This window comes from Vanacampus margaritifer, chromosome 9 (assembly GCF_051991255.1).
Source record: "Vanacampus margaritifer isolate UIUO_Vmar chromosome 9, RoL_Vmar_1.0, whole genome shotgun sequence".
Lineage (NCBI taxonomy): Eukaryota > Metazoa > Chordata > Actinopteri > Syngnathiformes > Syngnathidae > Vanacampus > Vanacampus margaritifer.
Window position 1 is genome coordinate 24193214 of NC_135440.1, and position 18714 is coordinate 24211927.

The following is an 18714-nucleotide window of genomic DNA, read 5'->3' on the forward strand; positions in this document are numbered from 1 at the left end:
AATCAAGGCTTTTTTCTTGTCTGCTAGGTTAATGCTAAAACACTATGCAAATGCCATACACAGGCTAACAATACTAGCATCGCTTAATAAAAAAAAAAAAAAAATGCAAATAAGAGGGGATAGGGTTAAATAAAATGCAAATTGCAAATAAGTGGGGGATTCCACAAATAAACGGGGGTAGGTAATTAAAAAAACATCCTAGAATATGTACATTTATAAATACAGAAGCGTGATTATGTTGGGTGGGGCGGGGCTACTGTTTTTACTTTTCTTTCTGGCATAAAAACAAAACAAAAACATTTTGGCAAAAAAAATAAAATACTCACTTAATTTGGAGATACAGTCAATATTGCGTTTGAATGGATGGAATATGAGTTAAGCAGCAAAATCCACCGTTTTTTTATCCATCTCGGGAGGCGGCCATTTTGTCACTTGCGTTCGACTGAAAATCTCATCACAGTGGCTCAGGTAACATACAATCACGGCTCAGCTTAAGAAATAAGCCATGATTGGTCGTTACCTGAGCCCTGAGCTGCAAGTTACAAAATGGCCGCCTCCGGAGATGGAGAAAAACGGGCAATTTTTTTTCCAATGTTTTGTCTCTTTAAATACAAAAGGACAAATTATTGGAAAACAGTCAAATGTTATGCATGTAATTCACATCTTTATTGATGTGTTAAAGGACATAATAAATAATCATTTAATCAGCCGATAAATCGGTTATCACAATTTTACTCTGCTAAATAATGGAGTGCGCATCGCCCTGACAAAATCCATATCGGTGCACGTTGTTGGCCAAGCGGTAAACGATCATTACGAGTCGTATAAACAGCGCCGCTCGTATAAAGCGTTATCAACCCTTGTGTGGCCTCATTGAAAAGTTTTCGAATGGTTGATTCCCACGAAACGACTACGTTGTCAGAACACATCTCGAATCTAACCGTCGTACCTCCGCGCTCGTTTCACGCTCGTCACTTTGCGCCGCCGCCTCATCTTTCACAAAATAACGATCCAGAACGCCTTTTGTCGCTGCACTTTTTGCTTCCACCGAGCGAGCCTGCCCGTAAAAGAAATGATGATGTCTATTTCTTACTTGCTGTGCAACTTTGACCCTTCTGACTCTCCATCGCTCGTCGTCGTCCTCAGCTGTCATGTCAGTTCGCTCACCCGTTCCTCCATCCCTGCCTTCTCCTTGATTTGTTCTGTCTTCCAATTAGGCCATCAGTGGTCCACGCTCACATCGCATGTGGCCTGAATGCTTCTTGCCCGCTACTAGTACTGCTGCTCTCTTTGGCTGGATTAACACTACACGGCTCAAGTGACACAATTCCCCCAATGTTTTTTTTTTGCTCTCCCAAGTAGAACAAATCAGAAAAGCGTCCTGGTCCGCTGTTAAAAATTGGATATGTGTTGGATACGCGGCGCTACCTTGACTTAACATAATGACTTAACTCATTCACTCCCAGCCATTTTTCACTGAAGCAATCCCCTTCGCTCCCAACTGTTTTACTGGATTTTGACTGATTTTGCAAGGCCCACAGAATATTGTGTTCTATTGCTATAACACCATATGGAACCTACCAAAAGAAAGATTAGAGTCTCTTCTTTCTGTTTCCATTTTGCAGCAATTAGCATTAGAATATAGCTAAGTTTCATCATTATTCACAAATCTGTTTAGATCTTTGGGTAAATTGGCTTTTTTACAACATGGTCCTGGTTGATCTCTTATACTTTGCTGCCACCTGCTGGTCGTTTTTGTAATAACGATATTATTATTATTATTATTATTATATTACTATATAACTATGCTATATTCATAGTTAGTTTTAGAAAGGCAAGGTGTAGTTTCAGTTACCACTGCTTTACGTTAAAAAAAAAAAGATGCATTTTTTAAAATGTATTTTGTTTTATTAAGGACATTTTCCAATTTTAGTTTTATTAGTTTAGTTTTCATTAACTATAACAGTCTTGGCTCTGACTAATACCAATCAGATGACAGCAAAATGCTGATTGTTGGGCCTGCTAATTGGCTCTGTGAGCAGAATTTGGAAATCGGATTCGGTTGCTAATTCAGCCACATGCAGCGGTACAAAATACTAGAATTCCGGTTGCGTGCGTCTGATATCGTTCAGGGCAGCAGATTGCAATCATCTCTTACTTCCTTTCATCTCCACCATCTCTTTCTCACAGTGTCAGCATCATCATGGCCAGGCCATTAGGGGTCGGCGCGAACGATGCCACCCGCTTCCTCACTTCGGGGGTGGTTCTGGTCTCCCCCACCAGCAAGACGCCCGTGTTCACCGCCGCCAGCCAGGCCGACTGGGCGGCCAAGCGTCTGGTGTGGGTGCCGTCAGACAAGCATGGCTTCGAGGTGAGTGGCTGTGAGAGAGAAAAAAAACAAAAAACAAAGGGTTGTTTTTCTATCAGCGCCCAAGTACGGCTGGTTGATTAATTGATACAATCGATTGAGTTTTTAAGGTCAGGTCGATTTCATTTTTTTTTTCTTAGCGGCTTCTGTACTTCAAAGCGCATCCCCACTCACACGCACTGCTTGGTAAACACGGTGTTAGCGTATCAGTTTTGTCAGACGATTTTGCAGTGTCAGACAATGAGCAAAAAAAAAAAAAATCAGCTGCCAAGTATGTTCAAAGGTTGTTGAAGCCAAAGGCTCTAGCCCCTCCAGCTTACACAACATTTGAAATGGAGACATACAAATAAGGTGAAATGTTGCCCATCCATACAAAGATTTTGTGATTTTTGTGATCCGCTTCTGTGGCGGAAGCAGCATAGAGAATACACTTCCCAAGGCTGAGTAATCGAGCCAGCAATATCTCTTCATCACAGATACAAATGCCGCAAGGTTTTTCAGTGTAGGGCTGGCGTTGTAGCAGAAAGAGATTTTATGGAAGATGCCGTTTTGTTTACGTGGACAACATTAATATCATGCACCTTTTATTCACAACACATTCAGTGACCGTTTTGATGTTACATATGAATCCGTAAGAAAACATTTGTGTTAATTGAGTGACGTTAAAGGGATACTTTTCAATTTTCAGAAGTAAAAAGTAAAGCATTATTTTTTTTGTATACAAGCAATGCCTTTAAAAAAAATAGAAAATCCACTTGCTGTCGACTGCAGATGACATCACCTGTGCTAAGGAAGTAGATAACGACCAATCATGGCTCACCTGTTTTCTAGGTTAAGTCAGGAAACTGAGCTGTGATTGGTCGTTATCTACTTCCTCATCACAGGGATGTCATCTTCAGTCGACAGCAAGTGGGAAAATAGTTTTTAAAGATATTAATTCTACATGAAATGAATGACGTTATCGAATTCATTTAACTTTTCACTGCTGAAAATGGCTCAATGAGTAAATTAAATTGTTAGACTTTTTTTTTTCTTTTTAAAAAAACAAATAAATTAAAAAAAATTTAATAAATGTTTTTTTTTTTTATATATATACATATATATACATATACACACATATATATATATATATATATATATATATATATATATATATATATATATATATATATATATATATATTTTTTTTTTTTTTGTATGTGGGTGAGTATGTGTATTGAAACCCTAACCCTAATGCAGACTTTTTTTTTTTTGTGTAAAATTTTAAGAATTGCGTTTAAAGGGATATTTCCTCTGCAAAGAACACTTATTTTCATATTATTTGGAAAGAAATTGTAAATTAATACTGGAAAACACCGTATAAGATGTCTTTGGATTCAGCAGAAATAAATGTCTCAAAAGGGGGGAACATTTTTGATTTGAATGTAATTTGCCTTTGTCTTTGAGGGAAAAAATACATTTGAATCGGAATTTGTATTTTTCCAAGCAGAAAGAAGAAACGAGATGATTTTCATCTTGTCACATTCCAGTTGCCTACCACAACAATCTTAATTCACTATTGTCCCTGAGTGTACACCTTTAGGGTAGGGCGTGTCAAACAAGTGGGACCGAGCAGCAAAGGACGCATCTGCGTCTTGTGCCTGTTGTCACTTTTACAACTATCTCATCATGCACGTGGCCTCCAGGACGAGTGGGATTACTCGCTCCCCGCCATCATATCAATTAGTTCCAATTTGCGAAAATTGCCGCATAGTTGTGACGGGTGTCTGAATTTGACGTCATTTTTTTTTTCGGCCAAACGAGTTTCATAGTAAACTATGAATAGAACAATGCTCCCGATTCACATTCCCCATCGCGCAGACGCTGACTTCATTTTACAGTCACGACGAGAATGGCATTGCTGGACTAACACGCACGCACATTTTTTTACTCGAAGTTCATATTCTCGGTTTGTACTTCCTATGTACGAGACAAGAGAGGTCCTTGTCTCTTTCTGTCACGTCTGTGACTACAATCTACACCAACGATGAATTTTAGTGATATGCTAGTGATTTTGTGATAAAGCTTAGAAACCTCAGGGATATGTACTTTGATGTATGAAAATACGACGATGTAGGATGTCTGTATGATACAAATTGCCCAGGATGGTTGCCTCAAGATGCTGCTATGAGAAACTAAACCAGCGAAGACAGATGTTATGTGAAAGACTGTTCCTTACAGTCGGGAGTTTTGGTAGTCCTGAAATGGAAAGAAACTTGAGAAGAAAAGTTGTGAGAATTAAGTCGCTGCAAGAATAACGTTGTAGGGCTATAAGTATAATGCCGTGGTGAAAAAAAAGCTACAAAAAGGCGATGGTGCAAGACTGGCGTCATAATTTTGTGTAAATTTGTGATTTAATGAAACAATTCCCATGCTATTAGAATAAAGGCAGACAGTTTTATAACTTTTACCATAAAAATGTCTTTAAGAATAACATAACAGAAAACATAACATTTTTTATTTTATTCTGAGTACGTCATAATAATTCTTCGTGAGGAATTTACAACATCCCCACACCCACAAATCAACTCAAGCTCTCACTTTTTGTGACTTGAGCTACAGCTAATAATACGATATAAAAGCACCCTCATAATTTTGACAACTTTCACTTCCTTCTGTGTCGTGTCTCTGGAATTCTCTCACTGTTAGCGTTAGCCTGCTGAGTCACTCAGTCAAGGCTACCGTCTGTTACCGTGGCAACACACCAATTGCACACACAGCACAGCCATTCAAAATGACAGTTTCCTCTGCTTCACCATCTAGTGGCATCTATGGGTAATCATTATAAACCTTTTTTTTTTTTTTTTTTTTTTCTAGAGCTCAGTATTGTTCATTCGATTTGACATCATCATTGCTCTCCTTTTTTTTAAAAAACAAACAAATCAATTAAATTTTTTTTAATATATATATATATTTTTTAAATATATATACATATACACACATATATATATATATATATATATATATATACATATACACATATATATATATATATATATATATATATATATATATATATATATATATATATATATATATATATATATATATATATATAATACTTTTTTTTTTTGTATGTGGGTGAGTATGTGTATGTGCGTGCGTGTGTGTGTGTGTGTGTGTGCGTGCGAGCGTGTGTGTATTCATCAGTTCACCTAAAGCCCATTAAAAAAAATCCCATACTAATAATATAATATAATAATAAATTGCCAAATGCAGAAACATCAATGTAAGTTATCACAATGTAGTGGCTCTCGCTAACAGACAGAATTAAGTAACCGGAATTATAAACCTTTTTAACCTTAAACCTTTTTAAGGGAATGTCAATTTCTCACGGAATTTTGTGTAGGGCACATCTGTCCTTGACATCTGTCAAGAAACGTTCTAATCGAACCTTTGGTCTCCCTTTGGTCAGTCGGCCAGCATCAAGGAGGAGCGTGGCGACGAGGTGGAGGTGGAGCTGAGCGACAGCCAGAGGCTGCTGACGCTGTCCAGGGAGGAGGTGCAGCGGATGAACCCGCCGCGCTTCAGCAAAGTGGAGGACATGGCCGACCTCACCTGCCTCAATGAAGCCTCCGTGCTGCACAACCTGAGGGAGAGATACTACTCAGGCTTGATCTATGTGAGCGCACCCAAACACATTATGCAACATACATACTCTGTGGACAAAGGTTTTGGGACACACCTCTTATTATGATTAGCCAGTAAGGGATCTTCATATTCTCAATAGTCCGAATAAAGGTTTTAATTTTAAAAGAAACAAGATGGAGAATTGGGACGGATCCCTTTTGTAACAAAAAATACCACAAAAAAAAGCTGACTTTTTCAGTAGACAGAGCTTTGACCTTTTGAATAGAATCACCTACACTCACTTCAACATAGTTCCTTGGCACCAACATGCCACAAGATGGTGCCAAAGTACTGCTTTTCTATTAGACAGGGCTTTGGCGCCATCTTAGGGCTTTTCAGAAAGAGCATAAAAACTCAGAATATCTGTTTTTCAGCAAACAAAAAAAGTTTTTTTTTTTTTTTAAGTAGCACAAGTTATACATCATAAAAAATTAACTTGTAATGTTACAAGAGTAAAACTACTTTTGTGTATGGAAACAATATTTTCATGTGGAAATTATCGTTTATAATTATCATAATTACAATTATAATTTATAATATAATTTCATTGTGGATTATAAAACTAAATCATCTCAATCTATTTGTATTTTTAAAAAATGTACAAAAGCACAATTACCGGAAAAATATAGCACGAGGTCATGCTGTTGAATTATTTTGTTTCAGTGTCTTGACTGCTTGCTGTCATTTATTTTGTTGATCAGGGGCAGATATAAATGTTTTGAATTGAAATTGAAAAATTGTACATGGAAAAAAATAGCAATGTTAAACATATACATTTGAGAAGTTATTTGTGCATTTCACTGCACATTTCAATTAATTTCAATTTAAAACTAATGCCATGAGTAGGCAAACGTTTGGGACTATTATTTTTGGGCTTTTATTACCTTTTATTAACTAGCCAGGGTTTATAGTTTGATACATAACATGTTTGGGGGAGATTATGAATTTACGAGTCGTGCCAAGCACCTTTTGGATGAGCTCGAACAGAGTGTGATAGGCCGGGACCTTTCTTATATCCTCTGCTCCCTTAAGTTCCCACAGACATGTTCCAAAAGTCTTCTGTAAGCTCTCCTAGCCGCAAAGGGCTGCCCAACGCCATATTTGCTTCGATTTACCACATAATGGATAATCAATTACCGGTGATGTTCAAATCAGTATACAAACTTGTTGATGCTATCTTTCCTTCCTGCTATGTCAAACATTGAGCAGAGCAAGACATCTTAATGGCTTCGTCATATAGAATGCGCTGTCAAGTGCCATAGAGGCAATTAGTTTAACTGATAAAGTGCATTAACGGAATGAATGATGGCCGGGGGTAGTCCCACTGTACCTGTCAAGCGAAAAAGATCTCAATCAATCCTGGGATGCATCCGCAGTCTCAAGTGATCGATTGAGTGCCTTAATGAAAGATGCCAGGCCCATGTGGGTGCTAGATTCCGGCCTAAGTAATCACGTAGCGAATGCCGCTGACATGCCTATTGTAATGTCTCCACAAATAATACCACTGCGGTGGTTTTTGAAGAAAAAAAACATTTGTATTTGTTGAGGTTATTGTGGCAGCTAAGTATCTAGTATCAGAATCAACCTGGCCCCGCCTCTTAACTCATTCACTCCCAGCCATTTTCACTGAAGCAACCCCCTTTGCTCCCAGCTTTTTTACTGGATTTTGACAGATTTTGCAAGGCCCACAGAATATTGTGTTCTATTGCTATCAAAACATGGAACCTACCAAAAGAAAGATTAGTCTCTTCTTTCATCAGGGATTTTTTTTTTCTGTTTCCGTTTTGCAGCAATTAGCATTAGAATATAGTTAAGTAAATCTGTTTTAAAAAACTTTTTTGCAACATGGCCCTGGTTGATCTCTTATACTCTGCTGCCACCTGCTGGTCGTTTTTTTCTTCTTCTAATAACTACCATTGCTTTAAGCGACCTCTTCAGGTCAGAGGCTGCATCAATAGCTTCTGTATGCTCGAGCATAAAAAACACATTTTGGGACAATGGCAAAATTTAAAATAAAACGTTTTTATACGTTCTTGGGTGCAAATGAGTAAAAGGCACATGCATGTACGCCGACCTGACTATCTTCTGTTTTTGCAGACCTATTCCGGGCTCTTCTGCGTGGTGGTGAACCCCTACAAGAACCTGCCCATCTACACCGAGACCATCGTGGAGATGTATCGGGGCAAGAAGCGCCACGAGATGCCGCCGCACATTTACGCCATATCTGAGGCGGCCTATCGGAGCATGCTGCAAGGTACTTAGCGCCGCTACCCTTGACCTCTGTGACAGCGGCGCAATCCCCCAGCATCCACAATCAGCTCGGCTCGACTGGAATGCGGTGCTAAATCGCGTGCGTGATCTTTGGTCGCGTAGCCACACCGTGGACGCAATTCCAGGGTGTGGTATTCCTTTCACTTATCGCCGTTATCAAAAGTGGATGTAAATGAGTTGATTGTAAGAACAAAAGCACCAAGGAGTGGCATTGCTAGCTGCATACGAGGCACATTATTACTCCATGCTGTTTTAACAAAAGTAAGGAGTAGAACGTTATAGATGTTGTTCAAATGCAGGGAGTTTAAATAAATTGTTTGAAAAAGAAATACTCCAGTAAAGATCAGATGCTTGAAATATCTACTCAAGTACTGTAACAAAGTATTTTGCCTTTTTTTTTTTTTTTTTTTTAAGAGAGCGTTTCAAAGCAGGTGGATTGCGCAATATCTCTGCCCCAGGGTGTCTCCCTCAGATAACAGGACGGGGCAGATCAGATTCTGGGTCTATGTGTTAGCCACCACCCTCAGGGTTGGCTGCAGGCGTGTTACTGCGGCGACAGGAACCAGTAGGACCAGTATGAATTCTTCCACGCTTGAACACATGAGAAATGTTTTAAAAAGCGGTTACGAGTAGCCCGGCTCCAAAAAAATGTCCGGCCGAAGGCTGCCAGGAGGAGAAAGTGGGCCCAGGGCCTCTTTTGTGCTTCTCATTAGGTATGCAGAGGGTAGAACGCATAGTGAGGGAAGTTAACGTCACAGCAATTGGCCTGGATGAATCACTCAGCCTATCGCATCAATCATGAGGCGTGAAGCCGATAAGCGGCGTGCAGTCTTCAGATAGCTGATTTTGATTTGCAATGGCACCTTGACAGCATCTGGCATGTGGCAAATTCTGTTCTGCCCGTTGAAATGCCATCAATCATTTGCCGACCCACAAAAATGCCACCATTTTTTTTTTTGTTACGGGGGATGGATGGATGGATGGATGGAAATTCACAGTTACTATACATACTGTAATATTTGTGTAATGGATGCGTGTCGTTAAGGGGCGTGGCCTAGTGCGTAATGTTCAAGGCATGGATTCGGGGTTGGTCCACTTGTAAGCATCTGGGCGCGAGTGGTGGCACTATACACAAAAAAATAATAATACAATCATAAATAACAAAAAGAAATCATCTCCATACATCAGTTCGCTTCAAATTAGTAATGTGCCACTGCCTTTGTACTTTCAAACCGTCACGTGGTGTACATTTAGAAGAACGCATTCGGTTGTCAACTTCACCTTTTGATTTATGACTAGGTGTGATGCCTGTCTTTTAACAATGGTGGGTTTTTTTTGTCTTTCCCTAGACCGAGAGGATCAGTCAATCCTGTGCACGTAAGTAGCCTATAGCTGCCGAATTTGTTTTGACTTGGGGAACTCTCAAGTGTGCGCCGTGTCAGGCATAATTGTCAGACATGGTGCATGTGTAAAATGTTTTTCCTCTATTCCTAACCTTTAATGGGCCAAAGAACATATTTTATGTTAGACCACCCCAAAAAATAAATCACAAAAAGTAAAGTGAAACGATAATCAATTTTTTTTTTACTAATTAAATATGAGTCAGTTTAATTGTACCCGTTGAATTGCACCTTCTGCCATGCACTGGAAGAAAATTGCATTCCAGCATGGATAGATGAACAAAGATGCATTATTTAGAATGGCATTAATGTGCAGCAACACAGCGGTTGGGAAGCACATTTTTGATTTTGCAATTTTTGAAAGCATGGATATCCACACGTCACCCTCTCTGCTTGCATCCATCGACTTTCTGTAGCGCTTGACTGCCATGTGATTTTAACTCTTTGGCTGCCAAAAACGTTAAATAACGTTTAGTAAAATCCTATGGAGGAGTGCCAAAGACGTTAAAAGACGTTTGTTTCAAAACAGAGGTGAAACTAACCATTTTTTATTGTTGATTACTGAAAAACGGAATAAGGTAGAAACAAACTTTTTTTTTCTGATGAAAGATGAGAGTCCAATCTTTCATTTGGCAGTATGTGTGTTTCCATAGTCCAAACACATCATTTTCTGTGGACCTTGAAAGATCAGTCAAAATGCTTAAATCGGCTGGCACCCACGGCATCTCTTTTCTGAAAACGTCTGGCAGTCAAAGAGTTAATGATAGATGATGATAATTACAAGTTGTCCCGATATGAGCATGTGATCAGGAAGTCACATCATTTTCAGATGATTGTTATGGGGTGAAAAGGATCAGATTAGTTCAATCAATTTTTGAAGGTCACAAAGTGACAGAATAGTACAAATAGACTAGCAGTATCTTCCCCCCCCCCCTTTTTTTTTATCACGCTATGTAATACATCTAAAGATTTTTTTTCCCAGCTCTTTTTAAGAGCAACTTGTGTCTGCAGACCGCCACGGTGCTCTCTGAAGTGGGCGACATCTCCCGAAAAGCGGCACTCCGTAGAGCGTGTGTTCGGAGGGAGACAGAAAATGGTCACAAGCTTTTACGTTTGTCTGCAGCTCAGCCGTGGAAACATTTTGCCGACACGGCCGAAAGTCGGGGCGGCATGGTAGATTAGCGGTTAGCACGTCTGTCTCACACTTGTGAGATTTTGGGTTTGAATCTCAGCTCGGGCACTAATGACGAGCGCTATAGATGGATAGTGCAAAATGCGTATATTTCTGAACCCATATTGTGCACGTCCTTCGGGAAAAAAAACCCTGAAGTCTTAGATTTGGATTCTGTAAACTGATTAATGATGCGATTAATACTATGTGTGTTCTCTGCTTTTCAGTTTGGGGTTGTATGTGTTTAAAGATGCAGTACTCAATTATTGATAATTGTGAATATTGTGTTTCAGCGGCGAGTCGGGTGCAGGCAAAACCGAAAACACAAAGAAAGTCATTCAGTATCTGGCTCATGTCGCGTCCTCTCACAAAGGTGTGACTCCCAGGAGCAAAGATGCTTTGCAGGTACGATGCAATTTTGTGCACTGTTTTGAGTTTTCATGGATACTTCAAAGCGAGGAAATAGTGCTGTCGCATGCTCCGCTACGTGATAGTGCTTACGACTGCGTTTCTTTTCTCTCTTTGAAATATGAGCACGCGTAAATTCACTCTTCAGCCTCTCTGTCACGATTTGAAAGTGACACATTGGATTACACCTCTCTCGCACTTACTCATTCCTCCTTTTGATTGCCTGCGTCTTCCTTCCTGTTCCTCTTTTCCACTTCTCTTGTCTTTGCCCTGCCGCATGCTCAGATGGATGGCTCTCGCTCCTTAACCAGGGGCACCACTTTGGTGAACAAGGTGAGTCGCTCCTTCCCGCTGTCCTGCCCTGTGCTTTTTTTTTTTTTCAACCTTCTGCCAACAGTAACTCCGACTCAGCAACAATGAATCATTCCTGTCGTGTTTGCATGTAACAAGACCTTTTAATTTCATATCATTTCTCTTGTCTTATTTGTCCTTTTTTCTGTCCCATTTCTTTATCCCATCCACGTGTTCACCTGCCCACCCTCATCACTCCACTTTTCTGCACAATTCCTCAGATTATGCAATATGTGAGTATGCACAAATTTGGGGGGGCTTAAATGGGAGGGTGATGGCATGTAGAATATTGCTTTCTTTAAACAACAAGCATGTTAACTGATTGTTGTGCTACAAAATATGCCTGTACAAATGTAATTAACTGCTGACTTCAAAGGGGAAGTCAACCCAAAATATATTTCTTGACAATAATATGTTTTATGCGGCCCCACTAGTCTAAATATGGTATTCTGGTTAATATTGCATTAGTGGAATATGAGTTGAGCAGCTAAATCCAGCAATTTTTATGAATATCAGAAGGCGGCCATTTTGTCACTTACTGTCTAGTGAAAATGACATCACAGTTGCTCAGGTCTTAGGTAACAACCAATCACAGCTCAGCCTCAGAAAACAGGTGAGCTGTGATTGGTCCTTGCCTGAGCCCTGGCCAACTGTGATGTCATCTTCAGTCGACAGCAAGTGGCAAAATGGCCGCCCCCTGAGATGGAAAAAAACGGATTGATTTTGCTTTATAAGTCATATTCAGAATCATGTTTTGACTAGTGAGGTCACATATAACATGTTATTGTCAAGAAATGTTTAAGGTTGACTTCCACTTTAAAGGTAAGTATTGGAGAGTGGTTTTAAGTGGGGTGCACACCAATTTGGTTACAAGATTGTGGCTTCATCTCTACTTGATGGGATGCACAGCCACAGATTTGGCCAGATAATCAGTATGTGTGTATGTACTCAGTTTAAGTCAAGTGAAAATCTCAGCCAAGGCCGATGATCCTAATTTGGATCGCAGCAACTTTATTAACTCTTTGACTGCCAGACGTTTTCAGAAAAGGGATGCTGTGGGTGCCAGCCGATTTAAGCATTTTGACTGATCTTTCAAGGTCCACAGAAAATGATGTGTTTGGACTATGGAAACACACATACTACCAAATGAAAGATTGGACTCTCATCTTTCATCAGAAAAAAAAGTTTGTTTCTACCTTATTCCGTTCTTCAGTAATCAACAATAGAAAATGGTTAGTTTCACCTCTGTTTTGGGAAAAAAACGTCTTTTAACGTCTTTGGCAGTCCTCCATAGGATTTTACTAAACGTTATTTAACGTTTTTGGCAGTCAAAGAGTTAATGTTTGTGATAGCTGGCTTTCAGGTGAAATTTTAGGATGAATGTAAAATGAGTAGTGAATGATAAACACACATGCACAAGCCTGAGCTGGAGCATTCTGACTGTCACATGTGAAATAATTAAGGAGAACGTTAAATGTAATGGCTTCATCATTGACCTTTATGTCACTTGCAAAATTTCAAGTGTTTTTGCATTAACAAAAAAAATAATAATAATGAAATCATAACTAAAAAGAGGTAAGGAATATATTGACCATACAGCAAGTGAGGTAGATGCAGCTCAAAACGTTTTGCATTTTAGTGTTTGATGAAGAGGACAAACATGGCCGCGTGGCTGATGGCTCCTTGATAAGCTTTGGACTGGCACTGCAAAACAACCGCAGTAATGCAATGCAGCATGCGCGGCGGAGCCAATATGAGCTGCAGATGCCCCCGTTTGCCCTGCAACTGTGCTTCTCAACTCATGAAAGACTATTGTTCTGACGAGTGTTGAGAACCGCTGTATTGTTTGCGAGAGAGTTATGTGTGTGTGTGTGTGTGTGTGTGTGTCGTGGCTATTTTGGGCCATCCTTTTGTGTTGCTGCATTGGAAAGATGACTCGTAGTTATTTTTAAGTCTTCAGATCCATTGTTAACACCAAAAAAATGATTACTCTAAAAATGTCAGTTGTGTGTGAAGTTCAACTGATTTGTGTGTGTGTGTGTGTGTGTGTGTGTGTGTGTGTCTAGGGTGAGCTGGAGAAACAGCTGCTGCAAGCCAACCCCATACTGGAGGCCTTTGGTAACGCAAAAACCACCAAGAATGACAATTCTTCAAGATTTGTAAGATCTTTATATTTTTTTCCATTCTGACCCTCATTATAGAGTTTTTTTTTTCCCCCATTTAAAAAAAAACATCATCTCTTTCCTTTAGGGTAAATTCATCCGCATCAATTTTGATGTGGCGGGTTACATTGTTGGTGCCAACATTGAGACCTGTATCCTTCTCACGTAAAGAGAGCCTCGGACATTTTTATTATTATTTTTTTTTGTGATGGGTCATGACTGGAACAGTTTAATGAAATGTCAATTAATTTCAGTAGGTAAAATTGTTTTGACATGCAAGTAACCTGAGTTACAAGTTAAAGAATGATGATACTCATAAGTCAAGGTCAAGGCTGTTTGTCTTTGTGTCCTTTTTTTTTTTTTTTTTTTTTTTGGTAAAAGACTATTGTCGTCCCTCCTTCCCTCTTCCTTCCCTGCTTACATGATATCAGCATGTGAACATCCTTGACTCGTAACCTTAAGACCTCCTGGAAAAGTCCCGGGCCACCCGTCAGGCCAAAGAAGAGCGGACATTCCACATCTTTTACCAGATGTTACATGGTGCTTCAGAGGCAACTAAATGTGAGGATAACCAACCAACTACTTCTATTGTATTCATATAAAATTCAATGGCTGATCATGCATTTGCTAACTGGGCATCCACATTTTTAATACAAGCCATATTACATCACAATTGCAGCAACCATCAGCAGTGGAAAAACGATTTGACAAAAACAAGAGAAAGGCATAGACTGTCAATGTCGTGGAACAAATAGTTTGAATTTATTTTGTAAATGTTGGTGAGCGCTTCTGATTCCCCACGGATTAAACTCATCTCTGATATCTTTTTGTCCACAGCTGACCTGCTCTTAGGAACTGCTGACGAGTACCGCTTTCTCAGTGGAGGTTCCATAGTTGTTCCTGGTCAGAGTGACGCAGAGAACTTCACCCAGACTATGGACTCCATGGCCATCATGGGATTCAACCCGGACGAGCTGATGTGTAAATTGAGCTTAATGCAAGTGCAATTATTTGCATGCTCCAAACGACCTTGCCTTGAACGTTGGCTTCCTCTTCCCAGCCATGCTGAAGGTGATCTCCGCCGTGCTCCAGTTTGGAAACATTAGCTTCACCAAGGACAAGAACCACGACCAGGCGTCCATGCCTGACAACACGGCGGCTCAGAAGCTGTGCCACCTGCTGGGCATCAACGTGCTGGAGTTCACCCGAGCCATCCTCACGCCGAGGATCAAAGTGGGTCGGGAGTATGTGCAGAAGGCCCAGACAAAAGAACAGGTATTGACGATTCACCAGGATGTCGCGGACGTCCTTCTGGGTGGCAAAAACTGAATGTGGACGTGGTGGATATTCACTCATGAGATAGCAATTGTGAAATTCTGACTCGTGTGTAATAGCAGGTAGCCGTAGTCACTCGCGTTCTGGCAAGTATCCTGCAACCTATCGCTTGCAAACATTCCAAATTGGTCTACACTGACTCGACATGGAGACATTGATTACATTTCAAGTGAATCCAATTTTGTCTGTCTTCCTCCAGGCTGACTTTGCCGTTGAGGCCCTCGCCAAGGCAACGTACGAGCGCCTGTTCAGGTGGTTGGTGCACAGAATCAACCGAGCTCTGGACCGCAGGCAGAGGCAGGGAGCCTCCTTCATCGGCATCCTGGACATCGCCGGATTTGAGATCTTCCTGGTGGGGTTTTTATGCTAATTGGGTGCTTAATTCAGTTCAGAAAAAAATACAGGATTTCAAGTTCTCTTTTTTTCCATGCTGGTATGGATTAACAGCATTTCACTTGAGTTCAGTGGGGAAATTAGATTTGACAGACTGAAACCCCAATTTTTGGGATTAATCTATCCCAGAAAGTTTAAGAAAACAAATCGTACGATAACCTAAGCAATTGGGAATGATGTCAATCCAATGAATCCGTAGCAGAAGGTAGACACCCAAAAATACTAACAAAATTATTTTTTTTTAGTTTCACACAAAGTGTGTAAGTTTTAAACATGTTTTCCTAAAGAAGTGGACGAATGAACATTGGCCATTGTCTTCTTTTGCAGCTCAACTCCTTTGAGCAGTTGTGCATCAACTACACCAACGAGAAGCTGCAGCAGCTCTTCAACCACACCATGTTTGTCCTGGAGCAAGAGGAGTACCAGCGAGAAGGCATCGAGTGGAACTTTATCGACTTTGGCCTCGACTTGCAGCCGTGCATTGATCTCATCGAAAGACCGGTATGGTCACCTTGATGGAACCGCTACTATCAAATGCACATCTGCAGATACACAACTATTTGTATACAAGCAGTTAGAAAATCGATTTTTTTTTGCGGCTAGGCCCACCCGCCTGGTGTTCTGGCCCTGTTGGATGAAGAGTGCTGGTTCCCTCGAGCTACAGACCAGTCATTTGTGGAAAAGCTGACCAGCCAGCAAGGCGGCCATCCCAAATTCTTCAAATCCAAGCAGCCGCGCGGCGAGGCCGACTTTTCTATCATCCACTACGCTGGCAAGGTGTCCATTAACCTAAAAAAGAAAGAAACGGCAGACGGTACAATACCGTGTCTTACTTTTCCTTTTTTCTTCTGGATTCCGCGCCATTAGGTTGACTACAAGGCCAATGACTGGTTGGTAAAGAACATGGACCCCCTGAACGACAACGTGGCATCCCTCCTCCACCAGTCATCTGACCATTTTGTCTCTGAGTTGTGGAAGGAGGGTGAGAATTTTTGCCCTAATGTCCTTTACATGCATTCAACGTGTGTTAATGAGCAATCATATTTTTGTCACCCTTTCTCCTCAAAGCCCTCACTCAAATATGACAAATTAATTAACCTCTATTAACTTAATATTTTCTCTCCTTTTTTTTTTTATCTTGCATCATGCTTTCACTGTCTCTCTTCCTTCACGTTCTCTGCTCTGTTAACTCAATCTTTCCTGATCTTTTTTTTTTCTCCATTCCTGGTTTGGACTCCTCCTTCTTTCCCTCATTGCTTTCCTGCATCCCACCTCAGATATTCAAACTCTACCTCGTGTCTACTTCTTTGACTCCTATACCACACTGCAGGCAAATGGCTCCGACAGTAGGTTCCTCTGCACCACTGTGTGTGTGTGTCCTGCATGAACCCGTCAACTCTACTTTGTTGTTTCTGTCTGCCTGTGTCGCTTGGTGTAAATGCAGTGAACCTCCAGGATACGTTTTCAACTCACCTAGTGAAATTATGCAAGACCTTATAAATGATGCTTAATAGTTGACTAAAAATCAGGGATGTGATTTTTCCGCTAATTCGCGGAATTCCGCTTTTTTTATCTCCCCCCAAAAAAAAAAAATTTTCTATTTTTTTTATTTTTTTTTTTAGTAGTAGTTCATTGTGTATGCACATGACTCCGACAGATAACATCTTCTGCTATAACAAAGACATTTGTGGTATGCTCTAATATGAGTTACTTTTCATTTGGTCATGATACAATTATTTGTTCATGAAATTTGAACTTTTCAACATTATTTATGTGTTAACTTAGTAATCACATTAGTTAGATATGATGATATTCTCAGTGATCGTTTTTCGTTTTTAAAAGCAAAGGCAATGTTTTTGAATGTGACTGATTTTGAGTTGACTAAAACTGCTATTTTATATGGGATAGTTCAATATACATTGAAAATTTATGCTGTTGTTTTGTCTATTTCTTTGTCATGTGAGTGCATTGAAAGTACTTAAAAACACGGAAAACCCATGAGCTCCGGGGGGCTCCGCCCCCCTTGTCCCCCCACCAGGGCACTGCCCTGCACCTAGCTGGGTGCCAGTGGCCCCCAGACCCCCGGCTAAATTTTCAGATAATTTCACTTTGGTCAAATCACATCCCTGAAAAATACACTTTTTACCTTTAAAGTATTTTTGGTGGCTGTTCTCACTCCCTTCACTGTAGGAAAAGGGATATTATAGTATAAAATTACTTGTGGAAAAGAGGCAGAGCGTGTTTGCTTCCCACGGTTCATTTGACACTCCCAGTTGAAATTTACTGTAATACGCAAAAAAAATACATTTGTACTTACCCGTATACCGTAAAAAATTATTTTGCTTAATTTCTGATATAGCAGCGGTTCACTGTTTTGTGTGTTGTTGTTTTTTGTATTAGTGCTGCTTCCAAGTAGAGTGTACGTGTGTGATGTGTCGTTTCCCACTTTTAGTGAAGCAACTCACCTGCAGTTTTAGTCTGAATGTGTGACCTGTGTGACGATAGCATGCTCATTGTTTTAAACGCCAAAGCAACATTTGGGATCACACCTCGCGTCATGAAGTCGGAGTTGAATACTAACCAAAGAAGGCAGCAATGTGATCCTGAATGAGCTCCAGAGATGCAAAAATATTGGCTTACTAACATTCAAACATTATGCTAATGACATTGTGCCATTTTGTGTTTCTCTTTATTTGGTGCCTTTTTTTTTTTTAAGGTCAAAGGTAGAAAATAAGCACTTTACAATGTTATGTCTACAAATAATTGTGGCTGTAAAGCAATATTTTTGCATCTAATGCATTTTAAATGACACTATACTGTATTTCCTCAAATAGTAGCCTGTCGAGCCACAATTAGTCGTTGGGTGCGTCATCCACTTAAGACAAAATGTAGACACTTGCGTTCCCATCAGTAAAAAAACAGGTAGTGCCTTAACTATGTCAGCTTGTAAACGTTCTTGTTAGTTATTGCTAAGGCCATTTGTGTCTCCGAAGGATTCGTGTGCAAATGAGTTCCCTGTGCTCTTTTGAAGATGATTTTCCGTAATGTAATCATAGCTTCTTTAAGTGACTAATGGCATTCCAGTAGACACTTGACATGTAATTGATCCACAGTGTTGTGCGTGTCCATGCTTATGTTTGGTATTGACTTTTGATGGAGTATTTTGTGTTCACCTGCAGGTAGACG

At 40.1% G+C, this 18714-nt stretch overlaps 1 protein-coding gene across 8 annotated transcripts in view; it reads left to right on the forward strand.

The window, feature by feature from the left end:
- myh14 (myosin, heavy chain 14, non-muscle) overlaps positions 1 to 18714 on the forward strand; it is a 37283-nt gene that overhangs the window by 3155 nt on the left and 15414 nt on the right. For 3 of the 8 annotated variants that reach the window (XM_077576967.1, XM_077576969.1, XM_077576975.1), the window contains exons 2-18: positions 2191 to 2371; positions 5823 to 6029; positions 8135 to 8291; positions 9658 to 9685; positions 11173 to 11284; positions 11573 to 11620; positions 11860 to 11871; positions 13705 to 13797; positions 13889 to 13952; positions 14263 to 14361; positions 14638 to 14781; positions 14861 to 15075; positions 15335 to 15487; positions 15856 to 16029; positions 16132 to 16305; positions 16396 to 16510; positions 16806 to 16874. In XM_077576967.1, coding sequence (XP_077433093.1) covers positions 2204 to 2371; positions 5823 to 6029; positions 8135 to 8291; positions 9658 to 9685; positions 11173 to 11284; positions 11573 to 11620; positions 11860 to 11871; positions 13705 to 13797; positions 13889 to 13952; positions 14263 to 14361; positions 14638 to 14781; positions 14861 to 15075; positions 15335 to 15487; positions 15856 to 16029; positions 16132 to 16305; positions 16396 to 16510; positions 16806 to 16874 — 2032 coding nt within the window. In that variant the 5' untranslated portion in view covers positions 2191 to 2203. The remainder of the gene's footprint in view (positions 1 to 2190; positions 2372 to 5822; positions 6030 to 8134; positions 8292 to 9657; positions 9686 to 11172; positions 11285 to 11572; positions 11621 to 11859; positions 11872 to 13704; positions 13798 to 13888; positions 13953 to 14262; positions 14362 to 14637; positions 14782 to 14860; positions 15076 to 15334; positions 15488 to 15855; positions 16030 to 16131; positions 16306 to 16395; positions 16511 to 16805; positions 16875 to 18714) is intronic. The other 5 variants (XM_077576972.1, XM_077576968.1, XM_077576970.1 and 2 more) reach the window with 5 other exon arrangements.